Source organism: Sylvia atricapilla, chromosome 7 (assembly GCF_009819655.1).
Source record: "Sylvia atricapilla isolate bSylAtr1 chromosome 7, bSylAtr1.pri, whole genome shotgun sequence".
NCBI classification, from domain to species: domain Eukaryota; kingdom Metazoa; phylum Chordata; class Aves; order Passeriformes; family Sylviidae; genus Sylvia; species Sylvia atricapilla.
In genome coordinates, this window is record NC_089146.1 from 2473085 (window position 1) to 2490294 (window position 17210).

The 17210-nt window shown below is 42.4% G+C and overlaps 1 protein-coding gene across 1 annotated transcript in view; it reads left to right on the forward strand.

The window, feature by feature from the left end:
- Nucleotides 1-17210, forward strand: part of UNC80 (unc-80 homolog, NALCN channel complex subunit) — a 127191-nt gene that overhangs the window by 4132 nt on the left and 105849 nt on the right. Inside the window, exons 3-8 of the mRNA XM_066322420.1 lie at nt 4182-4338; nt 5243-5541; nt 8052-8175; nt 9974-10047; nt 10543-10682; nt 14282-14543. Coding sequence (XP_066178517.1) covers nt 4182-4338; nt 5243-5541; nt 8052-8175; nt 9974-10047; nt 10543-10682; nt 14282-14543 — 1056 coding nt within the window. The remainder of the gene's footprint in view (nt 1-4181; nt 4339-5242; nt 5542-8051; nt 8176-9973; nt 10048-10542; nt 10683-14281; nt 14544-17210) is intronic.

A 17210-nucleotide genomic window follows, 5' to 3' on the forward strand; every position in this document is an offset into this window, starting at 1 on the left:
AAGTGTTTGGCATCTGTGTTTCATTACTTGTGAATGCTATTGCTATGTTTAGTAACCAAGGGAGTCTTACCATCCCCTGTGCTATGAATTCCTGGGTTCCTAGATCTTTCTAGGAACTCTTCCTTGCTCAGTGAACCTGCCCCAGGCTGCCTGCCCTTCAGGCTGTTTCCAGTCAGTCTGAAGTGACTCCAGCAGTGGTCTCAGCTTCCCTCCATGATGCAGACTGAGCTTTGGAAGGACAGGGCAGTCAGGTCCCCTCCAAGGGCACAAGTCAAATTCAAGAGGCTCTAACCATTTCTCTGTGTTTCTTCCATGGTCCCTCTGTACCTGCACTGGGTTAAGCACTGGGCAGTCCTGTAGGGGTATTCCCTGGCACTCCAGGATGTAACAGGAGGTGCTCAGCTTCCCAAGATGGAACCTCTGGGCACCCTCTGTCAACCCCTGGCTGAGCTCTTCCTGCCTTATGCAACTCACTGCAGGTACAGCTTCCCTGGGCTTAGAACAGGGGAAGTTCATGCAGCTCAAGCAAAGCTGTTTAGGAAACCATGGCAAAGCCCAGCCAGAATGCTGCTGAAATGGGAACAGGTAGCCTGAAGATGCCTAGACAAAAAGTATAGGACAGAGCAGACAGTGGCACACAGGCTGATCCTGGTCACAAGGCGTTTGGCAGCACCTTTGGTTGTTGGAGATGAAGGTAAAAGGAGAACAGCTGCAGTGGGAAGACAGCCAGGCAAGGCTGGCCACCAGTCCCTGTGAAACCAGCTGTCGCTGCTAGGCTAAAAGGAAAAATGCTTGTGTAAGTGGTCCTGAGGGAGATGAACACACACACAGCACTGCTGAAAGGGGCTGTTTCTCCAGCCAAGGCACTAGCTTCCCTCACTATCCCCTTGGCAGGTGTTTATCTGCCTTTGGTGTGTGTGTGATGTTGCAGGCATGAACAAGCCTGCTGTAAGTAGGTAGTTTTCTTAGCCGAGCTGCAGCCCCTGAGCCCTGAGGCTGTGGCTCTAGACATACCCATAGCATGACAGTATCTGTCTTCTGACTCACTTACAGGGACCTTATTCAAACGTTCTTGTTCAGCCTTCTTATTTAAGATTGGAGTTCCTCTCAGGTGTAGCAGCAGTTGCTCAGTTCATGTGGGGTGAAAATGAAGTCTTCTGCCGCAGTGTCTCTGTATTCCCTATAGCAGGTCCTGAAAGAGTAAAGCCATAGCACAACAAAAAGGAGGCTCTCCAGAGCAACACAGGACCTTGCATCTCGAATATATGGTATAGAGAGAAGCTGCACCTTTATGGGGAGCTCCAGGCAAATTCCACAGGAAAGCTTGTCCGAGGAACTGCCTGTTCCTGTTGGTTTGCTTGTGACAGTTCTCAGTGTGGGGCTTAGTGCCAATTAGTTGGTGTGCTGACAGTACATCCACAGTGGCAGTTTTGTATCAGGCAGTTCCTGTAGCAGCCATGGACATTCAGTGGTTTCCATACAGCAGCTTTTGCATTTGCATTTTTCTGGCAACATACAGTACTTCTGTCTCAGATGCTTGTGATCACATAAGCTGTTCCAGAAGCTAATCCTTCATTGTAGTAACAGAAATATTTAACTTTCTACTCAGGCCTGGAAAGAACAGAAGAATCTGGTGGCTAACCACATAGGGAAATCTTCACAAGGGCTCAGCAGCCCAAAATGTTGTGATAAATAGAAGCCTAATCTAAAGATGTAATTGCAAACTCCTTCACTGCCTCTTGAGTTTCTGAAGCTTGCAGATTGTGGGTCAGAGCTTGCAGAAAGCAATTGCTGGGGAACTTTCTACCTGATGCCATTGAAGTACACAGGAATGAGACCCTGAATAGAAAGCCAGGGAGCAATAAGATGTCTTCTGTCATACTTCAGAATAGGGTTGATGTTCCCAATGATTTTTTATTTTTTTTTATCCCTTTGCCCTGCAAACTGAACAGCTTTGTCAACTATACTAAAGTGTGAGCTTATGGTTCGACTTTTGTGCTGGAGGTGGGATAATTCAATTCAATAAGCCTCAGTCAGCACTGGTGCTTGGCAGGCCTTTCAGTGAGCTAATCCAGCTCACTAACATGAGGAGGAGCTGCTTACCTCTGTACTGATCTTCCTTTTGGCTTGTGTAGAGGCTTGGCTTGGTTCAGTGTTGGATTCAGTGAGCCCCAGAGCTGATGGATGAGTGGAAATAGTGTGTGGCTGGAGCAATGACTAAGGAGTGGTCCCTGTCCTCTTTAGATAAAAATAAGTAAAACCTCATGTTTTTCACTGGCTCTTTCAAACTTTGTGCTGTTTTTAACAATGCACCTCTTGTTCTGCTTCTGGGGGTACTTTATGTATTTGCTCCCCGGTTTTGTTGTGTAATAATTCCTTGGCTGGGGTACTTACTCTGAATTTCTGTTGCCTTTATACTAATGCCCTCTCTGTCCTGCTGTGAATCCTGACTGGAACATAATAGTCAGGCCTTATGATGGGTCCTTGGTTCCCTGTCCTGTCCAGGCTTTCAAAGCATCAGTATCCCTTCATTTTGCCCCCATTCCTGAACTGCTAGGATTGAATGGCAGGAGACTGTTTTCCTTTCAGGTGCTGTGGTCTCCAGCAGATCACTGTAAGGATGACTTGAAGCATCCCTTCCCTAGTAGACAGGTTATCCAATCCTGGTGCTAAGAACCACATATTGCTGATAACATGATGCATGGCACATTATCTTTGACTCATCCTCAGCAAGCCAGAGGGTTTTTTTTCCCTGTATTATAGCAAATGCCCTCCAATTTCAGTCATTGGTCCATAAGGAAAGTATTATACTTTCTGACTGCAACCTGGTGTTTCTAGTAGGTGGGCAGTGGGACCTTCTGCACACTGATATTTGTTGGCAGCTCTGATGGTTATTGTCAGTATTTCAGGGTTGGCATGGTTTTATCCCTGTCTAATGGATAGATGTGTGTTTCTGTGCCTCTGTGCTGGCAGAGCAGAACTGGGTGCTGTCAAACTGCAATGGTGCAGTGCTGTGCTTGCATCAGGACACCTCCGGCCTCTTGGTAGAGGAGCTCATGTCTGCCTGCACCACAGATTGAGAGAACAAATGTGCCCAGCTGCTGGGACAGGCAGGAGGGTGCCTGTTACCACAGGTTAGCATGCCATGGTTGGGAGTGGCTGCTGTTTCAGGAGAACATGTTTTGACATGCTCATTTTGCTCTTCTTCTCTGTAACTATTCCTATTACCATCCCCTCAAATTTACAGGAAAAAAATTGATATGACTAGTGTTGCAGGATAAGCTTTATGAGTCTGGAGTGAGGGCCTTTGAAGTGCCTTTTGAGCAACAGTTACTTGTTTGCCCAGAGCTTGATAAAAATGGTGGCACAGCTTGTGAGCAAATAGGTAGCCATGAGGTTAAGCTGGTTCAGAACAAGGACATGCATTGTTGTTTTCTTTGCTATAAGTACTTCAGTGAAGGAATATAACCGCACTTGTCACCTGTAATGAGATCTTTGTATCTGATCAGAGCAACAGTTTATTGAAACATTTTATTTTTATTTTATTTATTGGAGCACCTATCAGTAAGGAGCTTCCTTAGGGATTTCAGCAGCAGATAGCTTTATTTTGTGTTGCTTGAAGTGGAAATAATGAACTTGCTGCAGCCATCAGCTCCGTAAGTGTTCACAAAACCATTACATCATAGCTCGACAAAAAAATTTTGTACACTGATGATTTTTTGTGACAGGGTGTGAAAACATTTCCTAAGGCCCATATACCTTTAGTTGTTTGCCCTTTATATTACACTGAACTGAAAGAGCGTGTGTGTTTAAGGATATCCAGCACTCAGCTCCACAAATACAGGCTTTTGTAGCTTCTGTGACTTCTAACGGGATTACTGGCTTTACCCAGCACAGCTGCAGGTCTGGATTGATGTCAGCACTTACTAATATACAGATGATACTTGCTTCAATTCTCTTCCATTGCAGAAAATATATTTTATGGTCCATTAATTTCTTAGTCAAGTATGTCCATTTATCTGGTCAGCTTTAGTTGTAGTCTGTATTTTTCAGGACAAATGTTATAAAATTTGCTTCAGTTATACAATTAGAGATTAGAGATTTGAAAAAGAGGATGTTCATGCACTGGAAGGAATGTGCAGAAATAATAGAAAATGTCTTTTTTTCCTCTTACTTTTTAGTCTTTTGAACGAGTTTTAGTAGAAAACAAGCTGCATGGCCTTTCTCCAGCTCTGTCTGAAGCCATCCAGAGCATTTCTCGCTGGGAACTTGTCCAAGCTGCACTCCCTCATGTGCTGCACTGCACTGCAACGTTGCTCTCCAACCGGAATAAGCTAGGTGAGTGCTCCTGTGAGGTTGTTTTCCATTATTGCAGCTATCAGTTAAAACATGACAAATTGTTGCTCAGGGTGCCAACAAATTCCAAGTCTTCAGAATCCTAATTAGTTTCTTCTGGGGGTTGCCTTTCTTGATAATTGTCTTTCTCATTTATAGAAGGAAAACCTGTGAAAAAATCCCCAGTGAAGTAAGTGGTCTGATGAGCTAAAGAGTCAGAGATGTTCAATAACATTTTGCTAGTTATTTACCAGCAATAATAGAACCTATTTTAGCACTCAGCAGGTGTGGATTCCTTGAAGAAGTATGCATTTCTTTCAAGGCACGCTGTAGTGGTCAGTTGCAGCAGGTACTTCTAATATCTTCAGTTTTGGGGGCTTTTTATTCCTAATTTTCTTTTTATTTAGACCAATGCATGTGAGTCTCAGCAGATAGTCAATAAGACAACAGAGAGGCAGATCCAAATCCACTTTACTTTATTTACTTTTGTACAGATTCCAGCAGTGGTTTCAGCAGGAGTTTGCTTCCTGAGACATGCCAGCAGGGTGCATTAACAAGACACACCTTGAGCACCTTGCAGTGCTCACTGGCATTTTTGTCTTACTCAACCAAGTCAAACAGACAAGACTGTTGAGTTAGTTTCTTTTGGGACCACTCTATGTCCGTGCCCTGCAGCTGACATTGCAGAGACTAAACTCCAAATGCTGGGAAATAAATGGAGGCTTTTGATTTAGGAGGTTTCAAATATAATGAGACAGAATGCTGGTGCTTTCAATGGTAGAAAATTTTAATTTTCAGATGCTTATTTGGGAGTTGGGTGTCCAGCCTCCAGTGTAGCTCTGAAACAATCTCAACAATATGACGAATGGAAACCCTGTGAGATACTGTGATGTGTTTTTCCATACAGGACATCAGGATAAGCTCGGAGTAGCTGAAACAAAGCTGCTTCACACTCTTCACTGGATGCTGCTGGAGGCTCCTCAGGACTGCAGCAATGACCGGTTTGGAGGAGACAGAGGCTCTGGCTGGGGAGGGAGCAGTAGTGCCTTTATCCACCAGGCTGAAAACCAAGGATCACCAGGACATCCCCGGCCCAGCCCAGTGACCGATGAGGAGGAGAATAACAGAAGGAAGTTCTTCCAGAATTCCATGGCCACAGTAGAGCTATTTGTGTTCCTCTTTGCTCCCCTTGTCCACAGGATTAGAGTAAGTGGTACACTGCTGGGGTTCTTGTGTAGAGACAGCTCTGAGCAGGAAAGGAATGATTCTGCCTTTATGATTGTTATTTAATTCAGCTTGCAGTGCACACTGGAGTACTGCTGGAAATACTTTCCCAAGCTAGCAGAGTACTGCTGCCATTGGGAAGAAGTCCTTCCAGTGACATGAACAATCACCACAGCATCAGGCAGGCACAAAGACAAAATACAAAGTGAGCCATTTTTAGCCTTTGGGAGCAGCAAAGGTCTGTGGCCTCTAAAGTCCACAGACTTTAAAGTTTCTAGGATCCTGAAAACTGCAGAAAGGATTATGAGCGTTAACTTGCTCCAGTGATTCTCAACCATTGCTCAGAAAAGCCTTGCTAAATTTTCAGGCATTCCACCATGGGGCTGCCACTGGGATTTATTGTTGTCATTATCAATCATCTTGATGCTAATTACCAGGATGGTGTTTAAGCATGGCAGTGGCAAAGGCACTGGAGCATTCCTTTGTTCTGAAGTGTGAAGCAGGCTGCAGGCCTCCTGTCTGCTGGGGTTGCTCTGCTAATTTTATGCTGGGTGCATCAGCTTTGCTGAGTGATGTGATAAAAGACATTTTCTTCATGCTCTGGCTCCTGCCTCTGTGAAGCTGCCATTTAGCTTTTGTGTTTCCATCTAGGCCTTGAAAAAGAGCAGGCCCTTGAAAAAAGGGCTATAAAGTCATGAAGTGGTGGGGCTATCTGTTCTAATCCTGCCTTCTGTGCTGTCACACTTGAAGGTAGGGAGGAACATGAGATAAAGGACAATCTCTTGATTAAGGCAGGTAAAAGCAAGACTGGAGAACTAGATTCTTTCTCTACTTCTGCTACTGAGTTCCTGTACAGTAGTGTTTCATTTATTTAGCCCAAATTTGTCATGCTTGTCTACTAGTTCTCTGTAGGCTACTGGGACAGGACAGGAAGAAATACTGAATTCTTCCCAGCACTACACACAAAAATGCAGGCTGCCATTTGAATAAATGGAAGGAAACTGGAGGTAGACCTTGGCTATTAGAGACTGGAATTCCAGTCTTTTGTATTAATCTTTCTGGTATGTTGTTTTCAAGATGGGCTTAATAAGAGTGTCCCAAGTTTACCTTGAAAGTCTCTGAGATCTCTAGAATACTGTGGTCATGAACATTGAAAAGCCAATTAAAACATGCACATTTTTGTCATCAAAATGAAGTGCATGAAGGAGTTAAATGAGGTGTGTAAATGGTTCACTAAGTGAGTTTTGTCCTCTCAGTGTCTTGTAAGTCTCAGGGGAAGAATACTACCTGATCAGATAGTCAAAGTAGTGCTCAAGGAAGATGACACATGCTTGAATAGACAGACCTAAACTATTGAATTCCTAACTTCTGGGAGGATTTGTCTTGGATAAAATGTATTTAAATCAGGCTTTGGGGGATGCATGTAATTCTTTAACTGCATAGCTGTAGGTAGAAGTGTTGACACGTCACCACAAGCTACCAGTGCAAAGTGAAAAAGCAATGTCACTGCTAGCAGGTCTAAAAGCCCTGCGAATTGCTGTCAGTATAAACAGTAATTAAAGCCAGGCTTAGTTAAGCCAAGCTTGTGTGTTGATTATGATGAGACAGCACTAACAGAGGGTAGGGAATAGGAGGGCTGGAGAGCTACAAGCAGTGGGTTCCTGCCATTCCTTTGACTCTGTCTGCATTATCCATTCCAACTGGCAAGGCATCTGGGGTGTCTGCATAGGAGAGTGTTGTGCACCTACAACTGTACCACTAAAGCTACTGTCACCATGTTTGTTTGCCATATGGGATAGCTGGGGCTATACTGACATCTCTGTCTCCTAATGTAGACCTGACATTAGGTCAAGTCAGTGCATAGCTGCACCTTGGTCCTGCTAACATTTACTTATGAACTAATTTATGTGATTTCAGCTGCTTGCATATGTAAAATAGCAATAGCACAAGTGTAAGCAGTAGCAGTGTCTCTATGTATTGACAAAATTCAGGTACTAACAATGCTAATGATAACAACAGTAATGTATACCACTACTTCATAGTAATCTGTTACAGGTTTCCTCAATTTCTAAGTGATGCTTTAATATTTTAGTATTCTTATTCTTTTGGGGAAGCAGTTCAAGTCTTAGAGTGTGAATCCTAAAGTTGAGCTTGAACACTAAACATAAAGTGGTTATGTATAATTAAAAGGGATACTTTGTGACAGGAACGGCCTTTTCTATTACAGCTTGAAAAGCAGGGTTCATTGACTAGAATAGAAAATTCATTTGAATAAAACCTTTGTGTATTTTTTGGACTGAAGTTTCCCTGTGCTTTTTTACTAGCCATAGTTGACATGTGTAGAGCCTGCTGAGTATTGCCAGTAGTCCTTGAGTTAGCACATACTGGCTGGACAGTTGGAGGTGGTACCAGTTATTTCTTGTAAAATCTGTGCATCAGAGAAATGACAGTCTTTGCAGACTGGAAACAATATTTCTTTTGTTTCTTTTTAGGAGTCTGACCTGACATTCCGCTTGGCTAGTGGCCTTGTCATTTGGCAGCCGATGTGGGAGCACAGGCAGCCTGAAGTTTCTGCCTTCAATGCTCTTGTAAAACCCATCAGGAACATCGTTACAGGTCTGTGACTTTGCCATGGCAGTGTAGCTCCTGAGACCTGGGAAACCTTTCCCTTTGTTTGCCTGGTGCTGTCCTTATATTCTGTAGCCCTCAAGTGTGAAGGAATATGTTGATCCTGCAGGAACTGGTCAAACCTTAGAGTAGTTTAAGGTTGTTTCCCCTCAGAGTCAATGGACATTTGCATAGTAATTAAGTAGGAGATGGGAGAACCATCACAAATAGGAAATCAATCATTTTTCAGTAGAGTTATCATTTCTGCCAGCCTCATATAATTTCTGTTAGCCTTACCTTCCTTAGTTGCTGAGAAGGGCAAAGACAGTATCACACAGCAGCCTGACGTGGCTGAGGAAATCTTTCCCAAACTGGTACTGGACAAAAATGAACAGTGAAGAGCACATAGGTGGTTATTCTGCTATCTAAAATTTAATTTCCAGCATGCTGCAAAGTTAGAAAACATAGTTTCAAGAGAGTCCAATGAAGGCCTGGGTTGTAAATTCACTTTTGGATACTGGAAGAGTTTGCTTTTCCTTTCTGCTTCAGCCATAGTGAGATTGGAGTTTGATGTCAGGTCTTTTTGTCTGGCCTAGTCCTAAGAAACATTTCTCTACTGTTATGTTTTAGACGGTAGTTTTTTATAGTTCCTGCAAAAGGGTGATTTGAAAGTGAGTGAGGTATACTGCTGTAGCATTGCTTCCAGTTCTCAAAAGCATGGAACTGTAATTTTCACCATAGTGAAAATGTAGTTCATTAAATTAGATTTTTCTGATAGCAGGTCATTTTAGATGCCATATTTTGTTCTGAAGGCTTTGTAGACCTACTGGGACAATCCAGAATTAAAAAGATTCAAGTCTTCCAAATGATTTAAAACAGTCTTTTCCATCTTGCTTTCTGTCCCTCTGCTTCAACTTCTAGAATTTAAATACAGTATTTCAGCCCTGGAACTAACAAACGAATTATTTCTAAATTTTCTTTGACTATTGAATTTTTTCAATATGTCTGTGTGTGGTGAGAAAATCTCTAAAAATAATTTCAGAAGTCTGGAAGGAAAATGCTCCATTATGTTTTGAAAGTTTTTTCAGCAGGACAGAAATACTAACTGGAATGAGGTCTTTTATATCTAGGAAGATGCTGCTATCTTAGCGTTGTCTCAAACTGGGAAAAAAGAGTCAAATTTACTTAAATTCTCCTTCAAACAACAAATAAAAAAAATCTAATGTAGAGGCTTTGTGATATTTGTTTTGCAGTCACTCTGATTCAAAGTGATATCTGCACAGCTTTCAGCAGGATTTCAAGACTTGTCAACCTAGTCTGTGTGATACCCTTAGTCTGCTACAGTATTACAGATCAGCCTTTCTGCCTGACATCAATGTATTTCCTGTGCTGAAGGCATTTGGGAAATGGGAAATCACAGTACACTTTGAGTGATGTAACCTAGAAAGGGATCAGAATATATGTACAAGTAGGATGAAGAAGAAAAGGCAAAATAAAAGGCACGGCTCTGCACAGGAAAGCACAATTGATGGTGAATGGATTTAGGATGAAATTTATATTCACATTTAATTTTAAAGAAATAGAGATTTTCAGTCGACAGTGTTGTTGACAACACAATGGAAAGAACTGAAAAAACTAACCCAGTCCTATTTTCTTTTTATGCCTGTGACTAGTGCCTAGGAAGTTTGCAGCAGATAGACGCTGGTTTTGTTTTCTGGTTTATCCTTTTATTATAATACTTTATAATAGGTACATTATAGTGTAGGAAGAATTTCCTGAGATGTCCTGCTTTGACTTCTTTTCTCAGCCAAGAGAAGTTCTCCCACCAACAATCAGAGTGTGACTTGTGAATCCCCTAATCTGGACAGTGGACGTACTGAGGTAAATTCTGTGCTAAGATTTGACAAGCTTGAATAAAGTGCTGAGGGAGGGGGGGATAAATATTGCAGGAGAACTTGCAGTCACCACCCTAAAGTATTCCATCTCCAGAAATTAATGTTATTCACAGCTCTTCACAGCAAAGTCTCCCAAACTTGTTTGTAGTGGAACCAAAGGGTATGGGGTATATCTGTCTGGATCTCCTTGGCCTTATCCTGTCTTATAGGATGGAAGCCTGATCTTGTGTATGGCAGGAAGGTTGGAGTTTGATTTTAAGGTGTCTTCCATGCCAAAACATTCTCCTGGAGAAGAGACCTGTACAATGTACAATATATCCTTTGCCTGTACGGTGCTTTGTATTGAGAAGCCCCAGGATCAGTTTTTTCATATTTTGGTGTAAGGAACAGTCATGTCTAAGCTCAAATTGCGGTTACAAAACTAACATGGGAGAGATAAATATGTTTATATACCTGTTTTCTTTTTTACAACTCTCTGAAGGGACTGCAGGTGGTCTGTGAGACAACGCAGCCAGATCCTGCACCTCCAAAGGCTTCTGTTTCAGCATGTCATCCTGGAAATTCCTTGGATGGAAGTGTATCCTCCCAAACCTCCCAGGAGAGAAGTACTGCACATCCCAGGTACAGAGACATTACGGAGAAACTTGGGCTTGTGTGATTCAGTGGTGAAGGTCACACAGGTCCATCTTGAATCCATTTTGTCTGGACATTCTGAGGGTGCTGGATGTTTATATCAAATTCTTAGTTCAGCAAATCTCAGTACTGGGGGATGAAAAAGATGGCAACACTTGTTGATCAATACTGCTTTCTTCAGGGAAATCTCTAGCTGGCATGTTGAGACAGTTTCTTTGGTCTTTTCTAGAATTATCTAGAATGTTAGTTTCTTATAATTAAAGACTCAGAAAATAACTTTCAGTTTCACTCCTTCTGAGCTAGATTCAGCTTCAGGCAACTGGTGTATTATGTGGCTTCCTTCTGATCACATTTTCTTTCCCCCAACAAAGAAGTTCTGCAAGCCTCTCTTCACTGCCTTCATTATGCCTCCTTTGCATCCTGCTGGCTTTAGACTACTGACCCAAAGGAACAGACTAAAAAAGAGGCACAGCTATGCAAACATGCTTCCAGTTTGTCCTGCAGTAGTCAGGCTGTGGTTTCCAGCTTGGCACTAATAAATTCATCTAGATTTGGGCACATAAAGGTAGAACTGGGTTTTCAGTAGTGTTGGACCCTCAGTAGTGCCATGAGGTAAATCAAGCTGATGAGTATTTTCAGAGATTTTGGAGGGGGAGGGCTATAATTTCAAGTATCTATGGATTTAGGAGTGTCAGTTAAGCACCTGAAAACTCTGGTCCTGTTGTTAATCTCTTTTGAGAAATGTCATATCCAAAACACCGCAGTTTTAAAAAGTGGCTTCATTACAGAAGTGACAGAAGTATAGAATGGAGTGATTTTCTGGATATCAGCTAGGAATAGCTCTGATCTCTCAAATGCGAGTTCAGGGCATCCTTTCACTGATGCAAAGGAAGAAGCTCCTCATTAAGGCTCTCATACCATCAGGAAGCTTCCCTTGGGATTTTTTATCAAGCCTGTTGTCAGTTCTGGATCTGTATTTAATTTGTATTAATGTGAGCCAGTAAAACTGAAGGTGGGGACAGAGCTTCCATTCTGTGTGTGAACACTACTGCTCAGAGAGTGCACAGCTGTAAAAACAAATAAGCAGCCTTTTAAGAAGGCAGGATCAGGTGATCAATTTGTCAAGCAGGGTTTGGTGGTTGCCATGGGGATGAAGCTTCAGACAGGCTTTGAAGAGAGCATCATTATGCCTCCTCATTTGCAGAACTCATCAATGAGTTAAAACTGTACAGGGAGCTTTGGTTGCCAAGCAACAGATAACTGTGGAACAAATGTTGTTTACTCTGCTTACCAACAGCCAAAGTATTCCTTTGTCCTTGGCCAGGGGTTGAAGGAAGGCTGCATTTCCACTTTTCCCTGCAGTCACGGACAACCACGAACTGATTATACAAGCACTAGATTTTCCTCTAAACGAACTACAGAGTTCAATTTCTGGTTCTTCAGCAACTGTTTAAACAAATGACTCGTTCTGATCCTAGCTGAGTGTCACTCCTCCACTCAGCGTAATTCTCCATATAGAGATGATACAGTTTAGTCCTGAAGCAAATAAACCACAGCCCTTTATCCATCTGCTACCTCAGACAGGCTGCCTGGGAAAGAGACTTTGCAGGAGAGACTTTAGTTACAAATATTTCATAAGGAGAGCATGACTTGCCTGGGGCTGTGTCATGCCTCAGGTTTGCCTGTGCCACAGAAGGCATGAGCAGAGCATGAAAGACTGTTTAGTCCCATACACTGCTCAGGGTCCTGCAGAGACCAGGGAGCAATGCATCACCTCTCACAACTCCTACTGGGATGATGGGTTTTATTTCCTTTCCTGGGATACTTTGGGGTTTTGCAGGCTAAATCTACGTGACACAACTCTGACAAAACCACCCTTCACATCAGGTTCATGGGGAAAATGTTACAGCATATTCCCATTTCACATTGTTTTCTTTCCTAATTCAGTTTTTCAGGGTTTTGTAACAGCTCATTCCAAAGTTGTCAAACTTGCAGCCTTTTTACCTGGAATACAGCACTAGGGGATAAACTTTGAATCTGTATATTTCTTATAGTGTGACATATGCTGACACAGGCTGGTCTGCAGTCACCAAGTGCCTCCAGCATTGGCTTGTGGGGCTGGCAGCAAACCAGCTCCTGCAAGTTGGAGCTCTAGATCCATGTGTTGATCCAAGCCCAGCCTTGACACCTGCTCCCTGTTTCCAGTATGTAAGATGGAGCAGGGTTCGTGTGATTCCATTTGGTGTCAGTTCAATGCACAGTTACTTCTCCTTTGCCACTTCCACACCTGCCTTGGAAGCACAGGGCAGAGATCCAGTAAAGCACTTAACACATGCACTTCAGCACTCAGAGATCCCACTGGTCAGTGTTTCTGCTGTTCCCTAAGGCTTTTCTGGACTGTGGCCTTGGATCCATCTGTTCAGAATGTACTAGTACCTAGCTGGAGATGGGGATCACCTGTCCACACTGTTTGTGTGCCATTTCACAGAGTTGATAATAAAAACTGGCTTTTAACAAAAACAAAACAGCAACTTGATGTTCTTGTGATTCTCAAATGCCTGAGAATACAGTGCATGCAAGTACTCTTAATTTTTATGGAATCCCCAAATCCTGAAAATAAAGCAGGTCACAGAAGTGTGTTTCTGATACAGAGTGGAAAAATTCAAAATGTGTATTCAGCAGACAAAAAAATAATTTCCAGAGTTCCTGCCCCACCCCTAGGAATTCACACCAACTCTTAGCATGTGATTCTCTTTCCTGTGACTCCCTTTCACTTGCTGCTTTTCTGACAGATTGTCTCCTGACCCCTAGTGAATGTCCAGAGGGTAGACCAGGCCAGGTGTACTCTGCTGAGAGAAAAGTGGTATAAAAGATGAGGAAGAAAAAGTTTGGGGGATTTTATTGCAAAAAGATTGACTATGAATGACATATAGATGCCTTTGAAACCTGAACTTTCTAGAGTCTTATTTTTGAAGCTCACTACAGCTGTCTTGCTTCTGTGTGCACTGATTTCTACAATACTTAAGAAATTCCATATTAAAATCCTTTGGGAAATTGGTAGGGCAAGAAAATTAGAGCGAGGGCTTAAAAGGGTGCTTTTCTTTAGAACTCCTCCAAAAAGAATGCCCATAATAGTAACTTTTATTTATGTAGGAATCAATTTAATTAGCTTAAAAGGTTAATTAACTTAGCTGCCTCGCTTAAGAAAAAGCGAGACCTGCAAGTGTGAACCATTCCTAAATATGTAGTATCAGTATGTTACTAGTATCAGAACAGCAGATGCTCAAGGGTTAATTAATAATTTTCTGAACAAATTATTCAGTTAACACAGGTACTGGAGGCTTACCTTCAGATCACAGTTTAAGAAATCAGCCCTGTTCAAGAAATCACTTAACAGCATGTACTGGACTCCTCTGGGAATCTGAAAGCTAAATATCCAGATATATGTCTTCAATAATGCTTTCCTCAGTTAGGAAATAATGCTTTCCTCTTTAGTCCCAAAGAGTCAGTTCTTTATGCAGAGTATCTAAGAAGGCCTAAGGGATCAGTCTGATGACTAACATTCCTACTCCTGCTTTTTGGAGCAGGGTGTCCTTGGTGATCCCACCTTGCCAGAAGTCTCGCTACGCTACGTACTTCGACGTGGCTGTGCTGCGCTGCCTGCTGCAGCCACACTGGTCTGAGGAAGGCACCCAGTGGTCACTGATGTACTACCTGCAGAGGCTGAGGCACATGCTGCAGGAGAAGCCTGAGAAGCCACCTGAGCCTGAGATCACCCCTCTGCCAAGGCCTCGCAGCAGCTCCATGGTGGCTGCAGCACCCTCTCTGGTGAACACCCACAAAACCCAGGTGAGCAGTTGCTGTCAGTAAGGAAATAATTGCTGTTGTGGTGCTGCTGTGAGGTGATTGCTGAACAAGTGGTGACAAGCACAGCTTTGGTATTGGCTCAGAGGTCAGATACTTGCATGGATTCAGAAAGAGACCCCGAGAAGGATAAGTGTTTTGAAGGCAGAATCTGATGCAGGGGGTCAGAGCTAGTGACTGCTGAAAGATGGAGTGTTGTTTTGGGATAATTAATCCAGTGTGATCTGGGATAACAGTTTTTAGTGTCAGAATGTACTAATGAAGTTGTCAGAAGATATGGTTACAGGTGCCTTTGCATTACAGTGTAATTGTCAAGACCCACTGAGCTTCTCTGGTGTACTCCCTCAAATGAAAGAAAAGGAGCTGCATTTAGTGCAGGACTGCAGCTTTAGACCAACACTTGTGTTAAAATATGGAATTAGACTTGGCAAGCAGTGGCAGTGAGCAAAATCTCTCCATGTTGTTACTACTTCCACTGTTATTCTTATGACATAACTTCCATATTTGCCAAAAAATTCTTAGTAGAGAAACTGTCTTAATAGGTGTCAAGTCTTGCTCCCTGTTAGCTGGACAATGAACCCTGTACTCCTGACCTTGGTGCAGTAAAGACCTTTGTGCTTAGATATTTTTTTATTTTGCATTGCTCACCTGTCCCAGGGATAAAAAGGGAATGTTGTTGCAGTTTCAGTTAATCTCCTTGTGGATTTGTGCTACTTTTAGGTTGTGCTCTTTTCTGGTCATGTGGGCTTTTAGCAGCAAATGCTGATTTACTTAGTCAATGGAACTTCCTAACAAAATTCAGCAGGGATTCTATTTTTGCCAACCGATTTTATGACACACTTGAATAAAACACCTGTTCATTTTGCTATCAAGTGTCTTTTTTTGAGTTGTAAATCTCAGAATTCTTGGTGGTTTTCCTAAAATTGCTGCTTTCAGGGTTCCAACAGATTCTGACTGGAAGTAAGGTGAAATAACTTTTCTCCAGTAGACCCCAGATGCTAAAAATGTAGAAGACAAGCATAAATGATGTAAATATTTCCACTGTTAATTTTAGATCTCAGGACTTCATAGGCATACTTGTCATTATTATGAGAGCTGGTAGTAACTTGTTCTAAAAGCTCAGCAGTAGCAGTATTGTTCAAATTGTATTATACTTTAGTGTCATTTCTATAACATGTTTAATCTCTGTAAAGCCTTCACAAGGCTCCATTAAGGCCAGGTGATAAGAATTACTATTCAATCTTAATCTACCTGTGCATGGAGATTTTATAGAACTGCTGTATGTGTACAAAAGCCCCTCCTTAATATCATCTCCTGGAGAGAAGAATTGGAATATATTGCTGTTGATGTGTTTCACTATTTCCATGCATGTGCTATCCCTTTGCTCTTGCTCATTACAACCTGGTTGGTTTGCATATCAGCAAGTTTAGCTCCCAGTGCAGTCGGTGTTTTACAGAGGCAATATGAATGAAATTGTCTTCCACAGACACTGGCTGCACCAGTGTTGCCCTGGTTCTTCTCCTTTTGCTGTAAACCACTTCTAAACCACTTTGTCCCTTTCACACTTGGCTATGTCTTACTTTTCTAGGCTATTTTGCTTGCAGAAGACTCCATTACTCTTCTCTGATATTTTTTCTGCTTAATCCATTTGGCAATTCCACAGGGTACATTGTGGCTGTTAATGTGAAGACTCTGTCCAGGGCGTGCTTTTCTCCAAGGCTGAGTTTGATTCCATTTAGTAATCTCTGCGTCAGTCCAGTGTATTTTTGCCACACTTCATCAAAATAGAATCCTGTTCCAGGGTTCCAGTTTGTTAAGTAGAACAGCTGTGATGGAGGAAGGGAAATGGTAATCCAGGCAGCAAAACTTTCAACTTATGCCCCCTTTCTTTACAACTTTGAGGACTGAAACCCATGCAACACACAGAAACAACTGGGCTCTGGTTCATCCCAGCCAACTGTAGGAACTTTACTGCTATTCTTACATTAAGTCTCATCAGACAAGGCTCTCTGCTAGTTCAGAGCAAAGAATGCCACCTCCCAAGGGCTAGGATTTGTCCTTTCTGTAACACAAGGGGTTGTATGCTGAGCCTTCACATGCTTGTCTGACACAGGGTTATGCTTAAAGCCTGTTTTTTTGGTCTAGATCTGAAATTCTTAACACAGTGCCATCGTTTTTACTCAAAGGTTGATCAGTAACCTCTCAAAAACATTGGCACTCTGTATTTCAGCAGGGTAGATAAAAAGTGGCAGGCAAAAACTGAGTAGAGAAAAACATATCTGCCTGCAGATCACATCAAGGAGCAATAGATTTTTGTGGCAAATCAACATTGTTTCCACAGTTGTTCTGCAGTTTATCAGGATAACTGGTAAATTGATGATCTTGCGCTTCCCTGACCCTCAGCAAAACTCTCACACTTTCTCTTGGGTCTGTGTAAAATCATGCCTCAGATATAAGTGGTACCTTGGGAAGGCTGACCTGGAACAGAGACTGGACTGAGCTAGAGAATAAAGTAGATATTTATTAAAAGGCCTTTAGGGCACACCTTGGGCAGGACAAGAGCCTGATCAGGGCTACACCCAAGGTGGACCCAAAATGGTCACAAAATGGCTGACCCATCAGGAGGTCTCACTCTTTTATAAGTTTTGGTCC